The sequence below is a fragment of the Hyperolius riggenbachi genome, chromosome 8, assembly GCF_040937935.1.
Source record: "Hyperolius riggenbachi isolate aHypRig1 chromosome 8, aHypRig1.pri, whole genome shotgun sequence".
NCBI lineage: Eukaryota > Metazoa > Chordata > Amphibia > Anura > Hyperoliidae > Hyperolius > Hyperolius riggenbachi.
In genome coordinates, this window is record NC_090653.1 from 264663394 (window position 1) to 264685467 (window position 22074).

General features: G+C 45.6%; 1 protein-coding gene across 1 annotated transcript; it reads right to left on the reverse strand.

The window, feature by feature from the left end:
• Nucleotides 1-1949: 1949 nt before the first annotated feature.
• Nucleotides 1950-21311, reverse strand: PAXX (PAXX non-homologous end joining factor). Its single transcript, XM_068248778.1, has 7 exons — nt 21140-21311; nt 16783-16843; nt 15655-15701; nt 13158-13348; nt 8925-8999; nt 6051-6135; nt 1950-2147 (listed from the first exon to the last, which is right to left on the reverse strand). Exons 1-7 carry the CDS (start codon nt 21244-21246, stop codon nt 2108-2110), a joined length of 606 nt encoding a protein of 201 aa, XP_068104879.1. The 5' UTR covers nt 21247-21311; the 3' UTR covers nt 1950-2107.
• Between the last annotated feature and the right edge of the window lie 763 nt (nt 21312-22074).

A 22074-nucleotide genomic window follows, 5' to 3' on the forward strand; every position in this document is an offset into this window, starting at 1 on the left:
TTATACTACATAGATTTTTGTAAGATTGGATGAAAAAGATTGGATCATTAGTGGCCACCATAAGGAAAGATCCCATGTGATTCACTCAAGTTGGCCATACTCCATTCAGTTATCACTTGATTTTGTTTTCGATCAATATTAACTACTTTGGGACCGAAGGCTTTGGTCCCTTTAAGGAGCAGAGCCTATTTTTGTTTTATTCTCCACTTCCTGATCACTGTGATTGGCTTACAGTGATCAGGGGGTCAGGAGCCAATGAAAACGGCTCCTGACCGAGGTATGGACCTCAGCCGTCTTTAGCTTTTAGCTGGCGGGGAAATGCGATCGCGTCCTGTGCACAGAACCCGCCGACGTTAAAACTAGGCTGCATCAGGCTACAGCAGCTGCACGTGAGGCGCAATTTTAACTGGCAACGCTCCTAAACCAGTTAACCATTTCAGCTCGTGGGGATTTTTCACCTTATGCATCAGAGCAATTTTCACCTCCCATTCATTCGCTAATAACTTTATCACTACTTATCACAATTTATTGATCTACATCTTGTTTTTTCCGCCACTAATTAGGCTTTCTTTGGGTGGTACAGTTTGCTAAGAATTATTTTTTTATAAATGCATTTTAACATGATTAATAAGAAAAAAATGGAAAAAAATCATTTCTCAGTTTTCGGCCATTATAGCTTTAAAATGATCCACGCTACCATAATTAAAACCTATGTATTTTATTTGCCCGTTTGTCTCGGTTATGACACCATTTAAATTTTGTCCCTATCACTATGTATGGCACCAATATTTTATTTGGAAATAAAGGTGCATTTTTTCCGTTTTGCACCCATCACTATTTACAAGCTTATAATTTAAAAAAAATGTTCATAGTGTACCCCCTTCAAATGCATATTTAAAAAGTTCAGACCCTTAGGTAACTATTTATGTCTTTTTTTTTTTATTGTAATTTTTTTTTCCATTAAAAATTGTATTTGGGTAATATTTTGGTGTGGGAAATAAACAGTTAATTTTTAATGTTATTATATGTGTAAATTGTAATGTAAAAAATATGTAGATGTATTTTTACTATTTGGCCACAAGATGGCCACCTTGAGTTTTTTTCCCCTCCTTGTGCTTCTCACTAAGCGGAAGCACAAGGAGGACGCGGAAATTTGTACGTGCAAAGACTGAAGCCTCTTGTGAGAGCACTTCGGTTTTTCTGCAGGGGACACGGATCAGTGATCGGGAACCATGTTCCCGTTCACTAATCCCAGCGTTACCGGGGGACACCACGGGGGTGCGCGGCACCGCAGCAGCGCAGCCGCCCGGACGTGAGCTTCACGTCCGGGCGGCAGAAATGGTTAAGCTACGTACACATCCTCGATAACCATTGTTCAAAAACCAAAGATTCCCAAAAAACGATCCCCGTCTTAGACGACATGATCACTTATTTTTGTCTGACTCCTGCGTTTTCCACCAACTACCACCAAATCTCATCTGATTGGATCCGTCTGGATGAATTTGGCTATTGGACGATAAATCTGAATCTGATCCTTCATTTTCCAATGATTTTAATTGAGCATGTGTTTGAGGCTTTCCAATAAATATATTGAGGGATAAAATTGTTTGAAAGATAAATCCCCAATGCTGGTTGTCAGTCTGTGGTAAAACAATTGATCATAATATCGAATGAAAATAATAAATTGAGTGAAAATTGAATAGTGTATGGAGAGCTTACGATTTGTATAAGTTCTGGTTGTTCTAATTCACAGATCTCTCTCAACCTTAACTATTATCTGATGTGACCCTCCCCCCAGGCAGGGTTGCTAATCAAATCACAACCACTTAATTGCAGACCTTTTTTTTGTTTTTGTTTTTTTTGTTATGTTCACCTAGTCTAGGGCTTTAGTAAATGAGGGTGTTCTTCAAATGTGGGCAATTCCTTCATTAATAAAACAGCTTAGATAAATATTAAAATCAGTGCTGTATTTCCAACCCGCAGCCTGTAGGTGGCAGCACTGATCCAGGTAATGGTGCACACAGCAGCACTAAGCAGTAGCCACACACTTCCAAGTCTCAGCTGTTTATTCAGGCCACAGTCTGACAGTTCCACAGGACTCATCTTCTCAGGACTCATCAAAATCCACTCCTCTTGCTGCTTTTTTGCTAGAGGGGACAAATAAACCAAAAACAACAAAAATTTGATTGACGGAAGAATAAACAGAGAATTTGCTCAGATAAAACCCCATTTGTTTGTCACCTGCATATTACATGCAAAGAGTGGCCGGAACATCGTAATGAGCGCGCGTAATTTAGGAACGTACGCTATATAGCTCTACCGTGAGTAGCGTGTGCTGTATTTAACTTGTGCTGAAGACCTTTAGCTTGCACTGCTACAGCAGCGCAGCTTAATAAATCACGCCCACGGTCTCAGAATGAGTATGCAGATCAGATGCTGTGACTCCGGTCCAGTGTTGCCAACTCATCCCTTTAATTACTGACACATGAATTATACAGGTTTTGTGGCTAGGTAGATGCAGTTAAGGCACTGATTATGTGCAAATAGCCCCGGCACCTGTATAACTTAGATGTGTCAGGATTAAATGGATCAGTTGGCAACACTGCTCCGGTCTGACTCAACTGGCCGCATGCTTCTTGCAGTTGTGCGACTCAGAAACAACTTAAGGGATACCTGAACTGAATAGTGAGGGTGCAAATGAGGCCATACATAGGTGAGGGCATGTATGCTGAGCCTAAGGGCCCTTTTCCACTAGCTGCGATCAGCTTCAAAAAGTTGTTTGCAGCCCTTTGCAGAACGCGAGAGCACTGTGCTCATATCCCACTAGTGTGCACCACTAATGCAATTGTGGGCTTGCACAATTCTGGTTGTGATTGCGTTCCACTCCCAACGGCTTTACGGCACAATTGCGGCAAGTGGAAAAGGCAGCGTGCACGATTGTCATCGCGCTTGTAGTGGAATAGGGCAAGGGCTTAAAATTACTTTAAATTGCTTTAAATTACTTCTAAGAGGCTTCGTTTTACTGCAGTAGCAGATGCAGCTTTAAAGTGTACCAGAGATGGGGTCTCCGCCATAAAATATACATACCTGGGGTTTCTTCCAGCCCCCTCCGGCCTGATCGATCCCATGCTGTCCTCTTCTACCTCTCTGTTCACCTGCAACTGGCCCCGAAAAATCCTACAGTTGGGGCCAGTTGGCGGAGAACACTCAAGGCGACGTGAACGCGCTGGGCCGCCATGAGCAGAGGCCCCGAACTGGAGGACTTTCTGGGGCCAATTGCGGAGAAACAGAGAATGAGAAGAGAATGCCGTGGGAGAGATCAGGACGGAGGGGGCTAGAGGAAGCCTCAGGTATGTATATTTTATGGCGGGGGCCCCATCTCAGGTTCCCTTTAATAAGTGGGCAACCTTAGTAGCTCTGTGCATGCGCCCATTCCTCTGCTCAATGAGCCACAATGTCTAGAGGAAGAACTGTTTTTGTTGCCCACTGCATCCAATCAGATTCAGATTCTACCACGGTAGACTGAGAAGGTAAAGCTAATTGGCTGCAGCGGTGGTGTACCGTGAGAAGTAAGTGATGTAAAGGACAGTGATGCAAATAGTAAAACAGAGGCACCAGAACGATTAATATACACTGAACACTGTTTAGAAAGGGAGGTAGCTACGGAAGGGTTTGGCTTTGGATTAGTTACTTCTCACTCTGCCTGATGAAGCGGGTCACACCTGCGAAAGCGTTGCACATTGGAGTATATCATAAAGGGAATTTTTGTTCAAAATCAAGTAAATCAAGTCTTTGGGGAGGTAAGCAGTGGTGCTCAGCAAGATTTCGGATATCCGAATTACAGAGAGAGAGAGAGAGAGAGAGAGAGAGAGAGAGAGAGGGAGAGGGAGAGAGAGAGAGAGAGAGAGGGAGAGAGAGAGAGAGAGAGACCCCTCCGAAAGGTGTTTTTGCCATTTGCAGAGACCTTTGGAAGCATTTTAAGCCACTTTCAGGTCACTTCCGGTTTTCTATCCGGATATCCGAATCCGGCCAGATATTGGGTTCGGATATCCGAGTTTACTCGGATACCAAAAAGTTTGAATTCGGATATCCTATTCGGATCCAAGTCAATTTGGATTTAAAAAGGGGTATCCGAGCACCCCTGGAGGTAAGACGACCACTTTCTCCCTTTGTAAACTGCTTTTAGTGTATATTACCGTAATTTTTTGGTTGCCTGGTTGTTGTATTACTATTTGCATACTGTCTTTGTAGATTTTAAAAAATGGGCAACACCCCTCCACCAAAAGTTGAGAGTAACTCCTTACCCCGAGTGGGGTCAGGTTCATGTTACCTACCTGCCTATACAGTGGTGGCCTTTGTGGTAACTCAACTTTGTCAGGATTATTTGTTATATACAACCTATATCCACATGGAAAAGAAAGGAAAAACACAATCGAGAGCCCCCAATAGTGTATTATTGATGATAAAGGAATGCCAAGGTAGTAGCAAATAGAAATATACTCACAAGTCTGGGTTGCCGGGTTCAGGCAACCACTTAAAGCACTTATGAGGATATTAGGCCTGTCCCCACTCAGGCTAAAAAGTCGCTCTCTGTAGAAGGAAAGAAGGGGTGTTCACCATCCACCAGGTGGATAACAATAATTGCAATGGAAACAGAGGCGCCAGCAGAGGAAAAATTGATCATATGTAAAAACAGATAAAAGTTGGGGGGCAAGGATGGACTTACCTCCCCAAAACCAAACACAACCATTATGTGTGGTTTAAACAAGATTTAATTCGTACTTCAGAACAAATGCAACGCGTTTCGCGGGTCTCTAGCCCGCTTCCTCAACATATAATAAAATAACATCTGCCTAACATCTGTATTTATTACACTTTATGTCATACAGGGCACAGTATATAAATTGATTACGAGTTTTGGAGTTCATAATCTGCATTTTATATGCTTTAGAGCAGGGGTCTCAAACTCGCGGCCCTCGATACAATATTTTGTGGCCCTCGCCGGCAAAAGCTTCCTTATAATTCGCTTCAGTGCTCCCAAGTAATCCGCCGCATCCCCGCCGCTAAATGAGGGCTGCAGAGCCCCCAAATCGCCCGGGGGGCAATCCGCCGGCATTTCCTGGAAGGGGCAGAGCTTTCAGCTTCAGCTCTGCCCCTCCTGACGTCAATCGCTGCACGGATCGCCGCCTCTCCCCGCCCCTCTCTGTGAAGGAAGAGTGAGAGGGGCGGGCAGAGGCGGCGATGCGCCGCGATTGTGAAATTCCTTATGCGGCCCAGCCTCATCCTGACTTTGCCTCCTGCGGCCCCCAGGTAAATTGAGTTTGAGACCCCTGTTTTAGAGTTTTTCTTATATAAACATTGGAACATAATACATCTGCTAGTGTAGGCAGATGTTATTTTATTATATGTTGTTGTTTTATATTGCAGTTACTCCTACCTGTATTATTGCCTGAGGAAGCGGGCTAGAGACCCGCAAATGCGTTGCATTTGTTCTGGAGTACTAATTAAATCTTGTTTAACCCATACATAGTGGTTGTGTTTGGTTTTGGGGAGGCAAGTCCACCCTTGCCCCCAACTTTTATCTGTTTTTACCTATGATCAATTGTTACTCTGCTGGCGCCTCTGTTTCCATTGCAACTATACCCACATGGCTTTGATATACTATCTTATTTATTGTGGGTTCTCAATGCGTACGTATTGTCCTACCGCCAGTGAGCTTGGTGCAGGGAGAGCCGGATGACTGCTCACCCTGCTGCTGCTGAAATTCCCAGCAGCATTGAATATCATTCCCCCTCCCGAGTCGTAGCAACTTGGAGGGAGAAGTAAGTTGGGGTCCGGAAATCCCCGGAACCCTGAATTCTTCTTACACGCCCCGCGCACTATAGCCATACTGCTACTATAGCGCCGCCTAGTTTTGCCGCTTGGTGCTGAGCACCGTGTGCCAAAACGACCTGCTTCTCTCTCTCGATTTCCCCCTTTTGGCTTTCTACAAGCTATAGGACAACGATGTATGTAGAGGTATTTGAAGCTATCACAAAGGATCACTCTACCTCTTAGAGCCAGGATTAATCAGCGACTCCCCTCGCGTCCTCTTCTTGGCTTGCGTTACGGATCCCCTCTTCCTCACGTCAACATCTAAACAGAGAGCGATCATCAGTACTAGTATTATAATCAATATCCTGGCTTATAGAGGAGAGATGGAAAAGAATCCCTGAGAAATTTCAGTTTACATCATTTATGACCCAAGTTCTCAGTTACAGTGGACCTGAACTCTTGCACAGGACAGAAATAAAACAAAGAAATGCACCCTGTATGTATTAATCTATTGTGTCTAATTCCTCCTCATCTGCAACTAATCACATTCGTAATTTGATCTCTCAACCGTGTCAGCTGGCTGCCTCAGCAGAGCAACTAATTTGTAAACACAGGATGATAACCTTATGTCTGCTTCCATGAAAGCAGGAAGTAGACACACTGCAGATATATTGCAGGATTTGTATCAGTGGTAACAAAGAAATGTTTTTCTTTAAAGCTTTTATGCTGTTGCTTATCTTTTAGAGCAGAGAGTTCAAAAGTCTGCTTTAACTTGTTTTTGGGGATGTGGGAGGAAACCAGTGTGCCCAGAGGAAACCCACACAAGCATGGACAGAACATACAAACACCATGCAGATCGTGTTGCGGCTGAGATTTTCACGCAAGGACGTAATGCATGCCGCAATGCCGCATAAGCACAGTTATCTATTTTCCCATCAAAGAACATGAGAAGACGAGACTGGCCCCACGACCTGGGATGTCCAGACACAACAATATCGCCACAGTGTCATAGTGAATGCATATCAGAAATGTGCAAACACACTGGTGGGGAAATAGTAATTGGCTTCCAAAGGAGAACCAACAAGGATCCGCAACTGTACAACAATGAGGAAAATGGGAACGAGCCCTTGAGGTTTGAAGAGGGTGTGAAACGACTGTTAGGCTGGGTGTGGCGGAAAGGGACCCAATCATCTGCATACCTATAAAAAAAATGGTGCCTACTAAAAATAGTGCCGGAAACTGCCGCTAGTAGAGTATCGGTAAAATTACCTATATTCTACTACTAAATTCCTATAGTAAAATATCCATAATCTTTACCAATATTTTACTATGCCCTAACCCTACTCTCACACAGAACCCTCCCTCTACTTATGCCTAGCCCTAAGATCCCCCGTGGTGCTGCCTAACCTTAAAGGGGAACTTCGGCCTAAACAAACATACTGTCATCAAGTTACATTAGTTATGTTAATTAGAATAGATAGGTAATACAATCTCTTACCCACCCTGTTTTAAAAGAACAGGCAAATGTTTGTGATTCATGGGGGCTGCCATCTTTGTCATGGGGGCAGCCATCTTTTTGGTTGAAAGGAGGTGACAAGGAGCAGGAGACACAGTTCCAACTGTCCTGTGTCCTGATAACCCCTCCCAGCTGCATGCGCTAGGCTTCAAATGTCAAATTCAAAATGTAAAAAAAAAAAAAATTACACCAAAACAGCAGAAAGAGAACATCAGAAATCCCATCATGCTTTGCACAGCATCAGGGGAAAAAAAAGCCCGGGCAGTTTTCTTCTGTGCAGCTAAAAATGAGGTTTGTATAAGAGAAACAAAGTTCTGATGCTGTGAAACTTAAAGAAACACCAAGCCTTTTCAGTGCTGCTGAGTCGATTTTTAGTCCGGATGTTCACTTTAAATTGGATCCGAGCTGAACTTTTACACATTGCATAATTGTGTTCCTTTCCTATTATTTATAGGGCATTCCTCAAGCCAAATACTTTGTTTTTGTTTAATACTCTAATTCCCTATAAACTAAAAAAATCCACACCCACAGATTTTCAGAGAGCCTTGGCAGTAGCAAGGGCTCATTGGAGCTCAGTTTGGGCAGGAGGAGGGGGAGGTGTTACTAGCCAGAGATTTCAGAGGCAGAGGGGAGGAGGGAGGAGGAGAAGGGGATTAGGCTGATGGCTCAAGATACAGATAAGCCTGCCTCTGTGTAATGTTTACAAACAACATGGCCGCTGTCATTGTAACACAGGAATAAATAATATTCTATTAAAACTGTTTGCAGCTATATTTGCCGTGTAAACCATCTAAACTTTAGATAAGATATATAGCCAAGTTACTTGTTATAGTTAGTTTTTCATCTCGGATCCGCTTTAACCATCCCCCACCTGGTGCCTAACCTTAACCACTCCTCCCTAACCTTATCCATTCCCCTCTGAGCATAACCTTAACCAACCCCCCCCCCTGATGCGTAACTTTAACCACTCCCCCTGAATCTAACCTTAACCAACCCCCCATGCCTAAAACCCCTTAAACTACCCCATTGCCACCATACACAGCAATAGTAAAAGCTGTGATTGGCAGCAATGAATGATAATTATGGTGCCCGATAAATAGCTTGTTCATTGCCGCAAGTCACAGCTTTTACTCATGCTGCCCATGGTGGTGCCATTTTTAATGGCCCTCCTCCTGCGGCATTTTACCTTATCCGCCCTCATCCTCCCATCTTGCAGAGTATTATCGCTGTGCTATGTGCATATACATCTCTGATCCCACTGCATCGGTGTCCTCCTGCAGCTGGCAGCCACTACCTCTGTACTGCATGCGCCGCTCCGCATCATGTGGCTGCCGGGCAGAAGAAGAAACGCAGCAGGATCAGGTACTCTTCTGGTGAGTGGTCACTGGCCACTTCTGCGGGGAATCTGCTGGGGGGCCCGGGCACCTGTTACACCTTTGCATTTGCTTCTACTCCATCTTTCTTATGCATGGTATATAGGAACTGACTTGTGCTGGAGTTTCTATCCTTTGCACCCATTGGACCTTTATGAAGCTATGTATTGTAGCAGGACTGCAGTGTACATTCTTGCTATACATCCAGCCGTCGCCGTTACCTGGAATGTGCACCAAGCGGTTCCTCTGAGACGGTTTTACTGGACTGACAGATGGAGTGCTGCTGTCCTCTGTGGCTAGAAGGCAAGAACATCATTTATATGATTATTTATATAGCACCAACATCTTTCGTAGCGCTGTACATAGTACAAAGAAAATAGTGGGAAGCATATTGTAGATACATGAGACGTTCAGAACGCTGTACATCCAGCAATACAAATACAGACATAGCTGATGTGTGGTTTGAGATATCAACAATACTGATACGTGTTCATATGATAAATTACAGCAGGATAAGAAACACTAAGAAGAGGTCCCTACCCTTGCCAGCTAACAATCTAGATAGCAGTGGGCTAAGACACTCCCCCATAGTACCCAAATAAATGACATGCATTCAAAAAAAAAAAAAAAAAAAAAACCGATAAAAAACAAAAACAAAACGTAAATAGTTACCATAGGGACTGAACTTTTTTTAATATATATGTCAAATGGTATATTACCGGTAATGTTTTTATGAAATTATGGGCTTGTAATAAGTGAGTGCAATACATTGTACTAGGGTAATATTTTAAACGTTTTAAGAGCCGGGACAAATGGGCAAATAAAATGTGTGGTTTTTAATTACGATAGCATTTATTGTTTTAAAAATATAATGGCCCAAAACTGAGAAATAATTTTTTCCCATATTTTTCACGTTAACATGCATTTCGAATAAAATAATTCTTAGCAAAATGTACCACCCAAAGAAAGCCTAATTGGTGGTGAAAAAAAGATATAGATCATTTCATTGTGATAAGTAGTGATAATGTTATTGGTGAATGAATGGAAGGAGCGCTGAAAGGTGAAAATTGCTCTGGTACAGTAGCAGAAAAAACCCTCAGTATTGAACTAGGAAGCCTCAGGATCCCATTGAGGCTTCCCTCCCTGCTCTGATGTCCCTTGTCACTGAGCATGGTCCCACTCAAAGATTAGCAACAAGGCATTGTAGCTAATAATATTGGGGCCGGGCAGCTCCTCTTCCTCCCTCGTGGCCGCACAGTAGTCACACGAGCCCACCCGCATATGCACAATATGCCGGAGCCACGGGCTCCGTACTACTGTACTTGTGGACGGGCTTGCGCGGACATGATGCAGCAAGAGGAGCTGCTTGGCCCTGATGTGGAGGGAGGGGGGCCTGGCTCAGCTATGGGGGCTTCAGACCACCAAGGGAAGCCTTAATAGGATCCTCAGACTTCCCTCTATTCAGGGTAAGGGCTTATTTTGAACCTGAGCTTCAGCTTGGGATTACTTTAAATCACACCTGAAGTGAGAGGGATATGGAGACTGCCTTTTAGACAATTCCAGTTACCTGGCTGTCCTGTTGACCTCTGGCTGCATTAGTGTCTGAATCACACACCTGAAACAAGCATGTGGCTGAAGACCCTAACACGCGCTAGATTAAAGTCAGCTGAGATCATCGATAATGACCGTCGTTAATAATCCAGCACCACTCGATGGTGCCGGGCCAGATCAAGTCAGCCAAGCAACGGCCAATAGCTTTGTTCTCTACGTTGACCCTAACCGCCGTGTGACATCACAGCTGCACTGCTCTCCGACCAGTGGCGTAGCAATAGGGGCTGCAGAGGTAGCGACTGCTTCGGGGCCCTTGGGCTAAAGGGGTCCACCCCTCAACCACAGTATTAGCTGTTTATTGGTCCTGTGCTGATAATATCCACTTCTATAGATGGGTTGAATAGTAGTGATCATTAACACACTGTTCCCCATCCCCTTCTTGCACCTCTGACCCAGTGGTTGTCCGTGATTGGTTTTGGTGTTTAGAATCAATTGTTGTTATTGCACTTGGGCCCACGGCTTCTTAGCTACGCCACTGTCTCTGACCCCTTATTGCAACAGATCCTGTCATTAGCCCATGTCTGTACAGCCTCTGCCCAGCGATGTCGCCCAATCTCCATCAGGCAACATCTATTTAGCGTGTGTACAGGCCTTAAAGGGGAACTGAAGAGAGATCTATATGGAGGCTGTCATGTTTATTTCCTTTTAATCAATGCCAGTTGCCTGGCTGGCAGCCCTGCTGGTCTATTTCTCTGCAGTAGTATCTGAATAAAAACCAGAAACAAGAATGCAGCTAGTCTTGTCAGATCTGACTTTAAAGTCTGAACAACTGATCTGCTGCATGCTTGTTCAGGGGCTATGGCTAATAGTATTAGAGGCAGAGGATCAGCAGGGCTGCCAGGCAACTGGTATTGCTTAAAAGGAAATAAACATGACAGCCTCCATATACCTGTCTCTTCAGTTCCCCTTTAACCCAGTCAGACTTCGGATCTGCATGCTTGTTCAGGGTCTATGGATAAAAGTATTAGAGGCAGAGGATCAGGACTGTCAAGCACTTGTTTAAAAGGAAATACATACTGTAAGTGAGCCTCCGTATCCATCTCAGTTCAGGTGTGCTTTAAATATCACATCTATGGAATAGGAGAGCATTCCCTGGAGCATGTTGTGCAATGTGTTGCCAAGCAACCTGAGGAGGCACATATTTCAGAGCCCTTTATGGCCTGGTGTAAACAGTGACACCGACATGGACTAGAATCAAGGAAAAGTCACTCCAATCATAACACAGGTCCAATAGTAATAAAGATTTGACATACGATCTAACTCTTCCCCTACTTAAAAAAATAAAAAAGGATCGGTGACTGTCTACAGTTAAAGAAGAACTCTGTAGAGTGCACTAGGATTGGGCTTACAATAAAATTATCTACAGTACAAGGGTGGAGATATTCCTTAAAGGGCAACTAAAGCGTGAAGGATGTGGAGACTGCCATCATTATTTCCTTTTAAGCAATACTAGTTGCCTGGCTGTCCTGCGGATCCTCTGCCTCTAGTACTTTTAGCCATAGATCCTGAAGAACCATGCAGCAAATCAGGTGTTTCTGACGTTATTGTCAGATCTGAAAAGATTAGCCACATGCTTGTTTCTTGTGTGATTCAGACACTACTGCAGCCAAATAGACCAGCAGGGCTGCCAGGCAACTGATATTTTCTCACTTTAGTTGTCCTTTAATATTTTTGTGTGGTAAGATAATAATAATCAATGTACTGTATGCCCCTTGAGTACGGGGCTCACTGGTGAGTCCAGGGGAGGCTCTAGGCATAGGCAGTAAAGGCCATTGCCTGAAGTGCCATTGGTCCTGGGGGGCGCCATGTTTCTAGATTAAGCCCACTCCCCTCAAAGTAAGCCCCACCCCAGGACTAAGCCCCGCCCCATGTGCCTGCTTCTAGTACATCTACTTTGCGTAAGGCAAAGACAAAATGGCTAGAGGCGCCCCTGGGTGAGTCAGACTGTTCAAATTAAAACTGCTAAGATACTAGAGTCAGAATGAAAGACAATAAAATTGAAAAATGAAATTGTTCATCATTGGTAACACAGAAGGTGGTGTGTAAGCAGCTACTAGTATTTAAAGTACCCCTAAACCGTGGTAAATGAAGCCCATGGTAGGCTAGATTACCTTTGTAGAAATGTCTTGGCACTAGTCATTGTCCTTGGGATCCCGTTCCCCGTCCCTCACAGCTCCCACACCTCCCGTAAGTTCCTCCGAGTGGAAAAGATCTATTCTGAAGTTTGCAGCTGTGAGTTTTGAGCTGAACCTGCACTTGCATAGTTTGGAACTCCCCCATCTTCCCCTGGTCAGGGAAGCATCCAGTCTGGTCAGATAGTAGAAGAAGCAGCCATCGTGCAATGCAACATACTATCCAGTTCAATCCATAAGCACAACACTCCTTTTTGAGACCACACAGCGTAGCTTGCACACAGAAGCTCCCTGCTATAGTTCAAGCTTTTCCTGCCTCCTCCAGAGGCTTCCCACATGCTCCCTCAGACCACTGCTGGACTCTGGAACCCTCTGGAAGGTTACGGCCATGCTCCCACCTGTGAATAAGCATGGCTGCATGCAGTAGCATGCAGCTTTGCATTTACCGCCTAGCACAAGCAGCTCCATGCTACTGCACAGGCGCGAGGCATCCTGTGCAGTGTGGTCAAGCTTGTTTACGGACAGGAGTGCGACAGCATGCTCTATTCCACAAGGCTCTTGTCGAAGAGGTTTGGGGAGTCCCAGCACTAGATCAGTGGAGGTGAGTGGGATGGGGGAAGCCTCTCGATTATCCAGCAGCTTCCCTCTACTGAGGTAGGAACCCATTTAGGGCAATTCAGCCCCCCGTCAGGTTTCCTTGTTTATAGGTACCTTTCAGTTGCTTTTCCAAGCTGAAAACGCGATCGGTGAGGTCGAAGAGCAGCTCCTGCACATGTGCTCGCGCCTCGGACACGGGCAGCCTGAGGAGGTCAAGGGTCACTTTCCCAGAATCCACCGGGAAAGACAGGCTGGCTAGGCTCCCCTGCATCTCTAAGACTGGGGTGTTCTGCTTGAAGGTTTCCCTGTGAACACAAAATGTGACATCAGCCGAACACCAAACTTCGAAGGAATCTCTCTGGTGCAATATTACTGCATAGCATTAATAAACATTACAGGAAAGACAGAAGTCCAACTTGGCGCTCCTTTTGAAAGACGCAATACCTACAAGGCAGAGGCAGGAAATGCAAATATTATGCTACATTTCACACATATTTAAACAGCTTGTAAATGGACCAATCAACTGCCGCCGCTGCAGCATTTGATTGCTCGATTTCCGATCTGCATATATTTGCATAAAATTAACATAACATTTGCGTTAACTTGGAATTCTTTGCAGCTTGGTCAGGACCCCTATAGCATTGGATTTGGGAGTCCTGCCCTTTTCCATCTAGACCCAGCCCGCTAAGCAGCGCATAGCTTTATGGTAAAGGATGATGCAGTCCTCTGGGTGTCTTTCATCAAATCACAGTGAGCTGCACACTGATCCTCCCCCTCAGGGCAGCCATCAGGGGGGGGATAACTGACACTGCAGTGAGGGGCCCAGGGCTTCTGGGGGCCCTGAGCCCCCTCAAAGCACTGGAAGGGCCGCATGTGCTGGCTGCAGGCCTGTGGCTCACTAACCAGTACACCGCGTTCCAGCACTGAGAGAAGAGGGACATTAGTGCTTGAACGTGGAGAGGAAATGAAAGAGCCCACTACAGAGGACTTTCTATACTGGGGCACCAACTATATCTGGCTACAGGCTACCTATGCTGGACCTATACCTGGCTACCTATACTGGGGCTGGAACCACCTATACCTAGCTACATAAACTGGGGCACCACCTATGCCTGGCTACCTATACTGGGGCACCACCTATGCTTGTTTATCTTTACTGAGGGCACCACTTGTACCTGGCTACCTATACTGGGGCACCACCTAAACTTGGCTACTTATACTGGGGCATCTATAGCTTGCTACCTATGCTGGGGGCACCTGCAACTGGCTAACCTATTCTGGTGCAACACCCATACCAGGCTACCTATAGTGGTGGTAACTATATCAGGCTACCTATACCGGGGCACCACCTATAGTTGAATACCTATGCTGGGGCCCCTGTATCTTGCTGGCCTATACTGGGGCACCAGCTATACCTGGCTACCTATACTGGGGGCACCTATACCTGGCTACCTATACTGGGGGCACCTATGTCTGGATATCTATACTGGGGGCACCTATACCTGGCTAGGGCAGGGGGACGAGGTGAGACAGAAGGGGACAAGAGGTAACACAGGGGGATAAAAGAGGCACTGGGGGGAACAGAGGCAGACAGAAGAGGCACAGGGAGAAAAGAGATGAGACGGGAACATGAGGTCACACGGAGGGACACAAAAGAGGCACAAACTGAGGTGAGACAGAAGGGGGCAAAAGAGGCACAGGAAGAAAAGACAAAAGAGGGGGAAAAAAAGAGAATGAATAAAGGATAAGAACGGACCTACAAGTCCCTATCTCATTTGTTAACCGGGAACTACCTGTATTTTGCTAGTATTTGGCTCCACGCCAAATGCGCTGTGCATGCCGCTTTCTTCAGTGTTGGAGCCATGCACATTTTTCACCGCAGTGCACAGACATGCGGTGGAGTGGCGAGTGGGCGGGCACAGGAACCAGTGGGAGGCCCAGGAAAGGGGGGCCCAAGCCTGATGATGTGTGAGGGGCCCCAAAATTTCTGATGGCGGCCCTGCTCCCCCTCACCACGTTTGTTCCTCCTTCTCCAACGGATTGTCCTTGGAAACGGAGGAGGAGGAGACAACAGAGAGGTAGCAGAACCAGTGGCGTAACTATACTTAATAATAGAGCCCCCCTGCAAAAATGACAGCATGGGTCCCCTAACCCCATGCGAGTCATGTTATCGCGAGCCAGCGAATGGCAGCAGAGAGTGTTCTGCTGTGAAGCAACGTCTAGAAGCAGGAAAAAATTACACACGCTCCCTCTGCTCTGCATGGTGGGAAAAGGTGACAGGGACGGTTTTTGTGAGCGAAAGGGGAGGTTTTCTTGCTAATTGGCTGCATTTGCGGTTGGGGAGAGGGAGGAGCAATGGCAGGGGTGATTGTTACACCCATGAGCAGAGTTCCCTATACCTTCATAACTTCACTTGAAATTATCGGTGTCTGCAGTGCATACCGGCAGGAATTTTACTGTGGTGATCTTCTAGCAAGGAGGAGCAGGATGGAGGAAAGCCTCTACTAAAAGGGAGTATTCCTTTTTTTTTTTTTTTTGCTTCAGGTACCTTTAACTAGACATTAAAAAGCATGCTTTGCCTGAAAACAGACCGTTTAACTCCTAGCCTTACCGCAGTTTCTCTGTAAGTCCCTGTGACGTGAGGCCGCGCACTGCATCCTACAAGAAAAGGGACATCATTGCATTTTAATTCTGTGTACGGAAGAGTTGAAGTCTGCAGGGATTAAAAACACAAACACCTGATCTGCATGCTTGTTCAGGGTTTATGACTTGAAGTAATAGAGGTAGAGTATCAGCAGGACAGCCAGGCAGTGTGCATTGTAGGAACAAGGAGCATCCATATCCCTCTCACTTCAGTTGTCCTTTAATACAGGACAATATTTATACAAGTTATGTCAGTACTAGATAGTGAGGCCTTTTCCAGCATTGTTCTACGTAGGACTAAGTCCAACAATTTAATCACCAATGTGCCAGGCAATTTTGATTTCACGTGCAATAGGGGGAAAGGGGGGGGGGGAATCGCTGTGGTACGAGGAGGTAGAGTCCCTCTGGATCCCCTCCCAGCACTCCATGCGGTTATTGCGGAATATTTCACAACACATACTGTATATACTCGAGTATAACTCTAGAAATTGAGGTCTGACTCCTCACTAAATAAAAGTATAGGGGTCGACTTATACACGAGTCACAGGCAACACCGAGCACACGGATTACTGTGTGTATTATTAGTGACATCCCCATTTGCAGCAATTTACCCAGTGGTAAGTGACACTTTCTTGATAAAGGAAAGGCCAAGAAAGCACAAGTCTGAAAGTCCTGGCCACAACAATTAACAAGGAAAGGGTCAGGAGGGAAAATACTGAGTTGCAGGAGGGAGTAGTGAATAATTGCAGCACTTGGGGGCCTGAAGGAGTTATTGGATGCGCTTAAGGGCCAGGAGGGGTTAATGGCTGCAATCCGGTATGCAGTGCAGTGTTTTACCCCTCCTGGTCCCCCGAGAGCAGCTGTCAATTCTTCCTGGTCCTAAAGTGCAAGAATGAACTTTGCTGGGTAGATTTATACTTGAGTCAAAAAAAAAATCCAGCTTAAGAGGGTCAAATATTGGAGTCGACTTATACATGAGGTTGACTTGTATTCAAGTAAATACAGTAACTGTAGCAGAAAGGAGACAAACTCACTAGATATCTATTGCCAGTGCATGATAGGTCCAAATGACGTTCAAAATACAGAGGTCACTAACCCATTCTTCCAAAGCTTCCTCCGTTTCGTCCGACCGCCACACCTCATTCCCGTTTGTCACGCTGAGGAAAGGAAGAAATACTGAAAAACGTACTAAATTAAGAATGTATTCCACACTACTAAAGTTACTACAAGAGCAACTGCTTAGCCACTCAAATAAGAAATTCAAAGTGTGATAAATTAAAGTACATCCAAGGTGACATGTGACATGATGAGATAGACATGAGTATGTACAATGCCTAGCACACAAATAACTATGCTGTGTTCCTTTTTTTCTTTTTCTGCTTGAAAGAGTTAAACATCAGGTATGAAAGTGACAGTTCCTGTCTGAGTCAGACTACAGTGTGACCTTCACTAATAGGAAATAACAACTATAAAACACTTTCCTAGCAGAAAATGACTTTGGAGAGCAGGAAAGAGATAAAAGGGGTCAATAGTTCATAGATTTTAGCTCTGGCATACTTCAATGAATGTGTCATTGAGCAAAAACAATAAAAACAGTAAAAACTTAAAAAGTAGATTCAGTGTTCTCCCCAGGCTCTTTTAGCCGGGTGCTCCACCCGGCTAGTTTTGGTGAGCACCCGGCTGTCATCGGCTCAACTCCACCTCTGCTGTAAGCAGAAATGTGCAGAGAAGCACTGGCCCTGCATTCTTTCATCTCGCCCCACCCGGCTACATTTTCATGCCACCCAGGTACTTTTTCATGCCACCCAGCGGGAAAAAAATTCTGGGGAGAACACTGAGATTTAAATATAAAATAAAACTGTGGAATATCTTAAAAAGTCATTTTTAGGAGAAGGAAGAATTCAGCGTTCTCCCCAGGTTTTTTTTTCCAGCCGGGTGGGATATCGATGGGGGAATGCAGGGCCGGCGCAACTCTGCTTATAGCATAGGAGGAGGATGAGGAGGTGAGCTGATGACAGTCGGGTGCTCACCAAAATTAGCCGGGTGGAGCACACAGCTAAAAGAGCCTGAGGAGAACACTGAAGATAGATACAATTGTTTATTTCATTACTTTATTTTCACCTCGGTTGTCCTTTAAGATTTTTTTTCCGTGACGTCAGCCGCTAGAGGGAGAAGTCTCCGATGGAACGCACGGAAGCAGGTATGTATCTGCCCGCCGCTCGCTGCCCACCACAGCCCCACAGACACTTACGAGCTGCAGGGGAGCGCAGAGGGGAGAGCCCCGAGGTGAGGGAGAGGGGGGAACTACCCCTCTCCCCGCCGACTGTGGGCAAGGCTTTTCCCTCATGCTGCCACCCCTCCAGCACCCACAAAACGGCCCCAAGCGGGCCCCAGGGGGGGGGGGGGGCGGGCCCTCCCGCGGGCGCAGGGGCTGCAGGGCCTATTCCTACGCCCCTGCTTGCGCGCTGCAACTGCTTTCTTTAAGTCCCACCAGAGGTTCTCAATCGGATTTAAGTCTGGTGACTGCGATGGCCACTCCAAAATGTTCCAGCCTTTAATCTACAACCATGCTCTAGTGGACTTGGAGGTATGCTTGGGATCATTGTCCTGCTGAAAGGTCCAACGTCTCCCAAGCCTCAGGTTTATGACAGACTGCATCTCATTTTCTCCCAATATCTCCTGGTACTGAAGAGAATTCATGGTACCTTGCTCACCCTGAAGCTTCCCTGTACCTGTAGAAGCAAAAACAGACCGAAAGCATGATTGACCCCCACCCCCCGCCATGCTTCACAGTAGGCAATGTGTTCTTTTCTTCATAGGCCTTGTTCTTCCTCCTCCAAACATAGCGTTGATCCATGGGCCCAAACAGTTCTAATTTTGTTTAATCAGTCCACAGAACACTACCACAAAAGTTTTGGGATAGTATTCTGTGGACTGATGAAACAAAATTAGAACTGTTTGGGCCCATGGATCAACGCTATGTTTGGAGGAGGAAGTACAAGGCCTATGAAGAAAAGAACATCTTGCCTACTGTGAAGCATGGCGGGGGTCAATCATGCTTTGGGGCTGTTTTGCTTCTGCAGGTACAGGGAAGCTTCAGCGTGTGCAAGGTACCATGAATTCTCTTCAGTACCAGTACCAGGAGATATTGGATGGAAATGGGATGCAGTCCATCACAAACCTGAGGCTTGGGAGACGTTGGACCTTTCAACTGGACAATGATCCCAAGCATACCTCCAAGTCCACTAGAGAATGGTTGCAGATTAAAGGCTGGAACATTTTGGAGTGGCCATCGCAGTCACCAGACTTAGAAAGCAGTTGCAGCGCGCAAGCCTAAGAATATGACTGGAGGCTTTTGCCCATGAAGAATGGGCTAAGATACCCGTAGAGCGCTGCAAGACACTTGTGTCAAGCGATGCTTCACGTTTAAAAGCTGTTATAACTGGAAAAGGATGTTGTACTAAGTACTAAGAATGAATGTCACTTGGGGTTGAATAAAACTGATAAGGATGTGAGCACAGAAAAGACATTGTGGTTATTTCATTATAAATGTTATGTTATATTTGTCTGACTTACAAGTGCCTCTCTGATTTATTTGTAAACAAGATGACTAAAATAATCAAAATCAATGTCAAACTGGCCAAAACACTCAATTTCAGTGGGGGTTGAATAATTTGAACACAACTTATTAAAAGGAACCTTAACCGAGAGGGATATGGATGTTTCCTTTTAAACAATACCAGTTGCCTGGCAGTCCTGCTGACCTCTTTGGCTGCAGTAGTGGCTGAATCACACACCTGAAACAAGCATGCAGCTAAGTCTGACTTCAGTCAGAGCACCTGATCTGTATGCTTATTCAGGGGCTGTGGCTAAAAGTATTAGGTACACAGGGGGCTTGATTCAGTAACCGGCGCTAAGTGTTAGCGCCGGAGTGAAAAGCCACGTAGTGCCCCAAAAGTAGCTTTGCGCGCACTAACTGCTGCGCAAAGCTACAACGCGCACAGAGTGCGCAGCGGGGTGCGCCGGTAATAGTGCGTGGTGCGATTATAACGTCGCACCCGCTGCCCTGTAAACGTCGCATTGATGCGCCGCTTCGAGGGCACCCGATGCGTACCGGGTGCGTCGCTTACAGGGCAGTGGGTGCGACATTATCGCACTATTACCAGCGCACCGCGCTGCACGTGCTGCTGTGTGCGATGTGTGGGTGCAAACCACCTAACTCCGAGGAGAGGGAAGGCTCTGGGACCTATAGACACAGTCTATAGGTCCAGCACTGACTACTCCATTTGAATCCCCCGCCGTAGGAGGCTTTGAAAGTCTTCAGGAGCCCGGGAGCGCCCGAAGACAGATGGCTCTGTACTGCACATACTGCTACCGGGGGAGCCAGCGCTGGTACGTGGGGACCATGAGGAGAATGGTAAGGCTCTGTAGGACCCAGAGCATTTCCTCTCCTTATGCTGGGCATACACGGCTAGATAGTGCGCCGGTATGGAGCCAGCGGATAGTGAGCCGGCACGTCACCGCTCGTCCACGCGGATCAATTCCCACTCGTCCCCGCGGGCGCTTTCTAATCAGTGCTTCATTTTTTCTATTGTTCTGCCCGCCATAATTGAGCGCGGAATCGATCCGGCGGGCAATCGAACCTGTCGGAAATTATCAATCGAGCCATCAGCGATAAGAAGAAACGAGCCGTGTATGCCCAGCATTAGGTATCTGTTTATCTTATTTTTTTAGCTTCCCATTAACTTTAACCTGCTCTTAAAGTGGACCTGAACTCTTGCACAGGACAGAAGGAAAACAGAGAGAAATGCACCCTGGATGAATTTAGAGAGTTTAGCCTGTCTAACTCCCCCTAATTTGTGTCTAATCCCAAATTGTAATCTGATCTCCCCCGTGTCACTTGACTACCACAGAAGATAAGGGCAGATAAGCGCATTTGAAAGCACAGGATGTTAACAATATGTCTGCCTCCATGAAAGCAGGAAGTAGTAACACTGCAGAGTTATTGCATAATTTGTATCAGCCCTAACAATGAAATGTTTTTCTTTAAAAGGTTATTATGCTGTTGCATAGCTTTAAAGCTGAGATGAAGTGCTGATTTCAGGTCCGCTTAAAATTTCAGTTTACACATTTCCTACTACTAGCTAAACAATCATACAAACATTGCCCAGCTAGTGTTTCTATACTGTGGTTAGCAAACTACAGGCATATTTACAAACACATCTATTCCAGGCAGAAAAGATCAAAGCTAATTTTCCAGGTTTGTTGCGATTTTATTTCTAAAGTCTTGTAACTTGAAATTGAGCCAGCCAAGCTCAGCAGTTTGTTTAGCTCAGATCCAAGCTGATCATTCCCAACAAGAAAAAATCAGCATCCCATTATAAACACATGACCATATGTTATAAATCAAGTAACTGTTATCTCCATGGTGATTGTATTGCAGGATGACTCACTGTATGGGCAAGCTGCTGCCAGCCTGTGCCTGGGCTCTGCAGTGGCACAGATACCTCTGGCTGGCATGGATGAGGGTGCACAGAGGAGACCACTGCCCGGCTTCCATTGTCAGCAGAGCAGACTGTTGTCTTCCTGGAAGAGGAGGAGCTGCAGCCACATTGGGCGAGTCTAGCTGCAGCGTGCAAGGGGATGGGTGGAGCTTCCTGCTCAAGGGCTGATTAACTCCTTAGCTGCCTTCAGAATGATCAGAATCTACTCTGGCAACAATTTAGCAATACAAAGAGAAAGTTTCCAAATTCCGACCTCTCCTCCTGGAGGGGGATGTAGAGCTAGCAAATCACCAAAGAATGATAGCAAAACTCATATGCGTTTTGTATGCGTTATTAAAGGATACCCGAACTGACATGTGACATGATGAAATAGACATGGGTATGTACAGTGCCTAGTAGGGATGGCCCTGCTTATGAGAACTCATGGAGAAGTATGTGATCAGTTTGATCAGCTGATAGATTTGTAAGGTTCTGATTTGCTGGTCCTGATCATGTGTTAAACCAGGAACTCTTCACAGCAAATCAGAAACTTACAAATCTATCAGCTGATCAAACTGATCACATGCTTCTCCATGAGTTCTCCTAATCAGGCCATCCCTAGTGCCTAGCACACAAATAACTATGCTGTGTTCCTTTTATTCTTTCTCTGCCTGAAAAGAGTTAAATATCAGGTATGCAAGTGGCTGACTCAGTCCTGACTGAGACAGGAAGTGACTACGATGTGGCCCTCACTGATAAGAAATTCCAACTATAAAACACTTTCCTAGCAGAAAATGGCTTCTGAGAGCAAGAAAGAGGTAAAAAAAGGGGAATTTCTTATCAATGAGGGTCACACTGTAGTCACTTCCTGTCTGAGTCAGCCACTTGCATACCTGATATTTAAC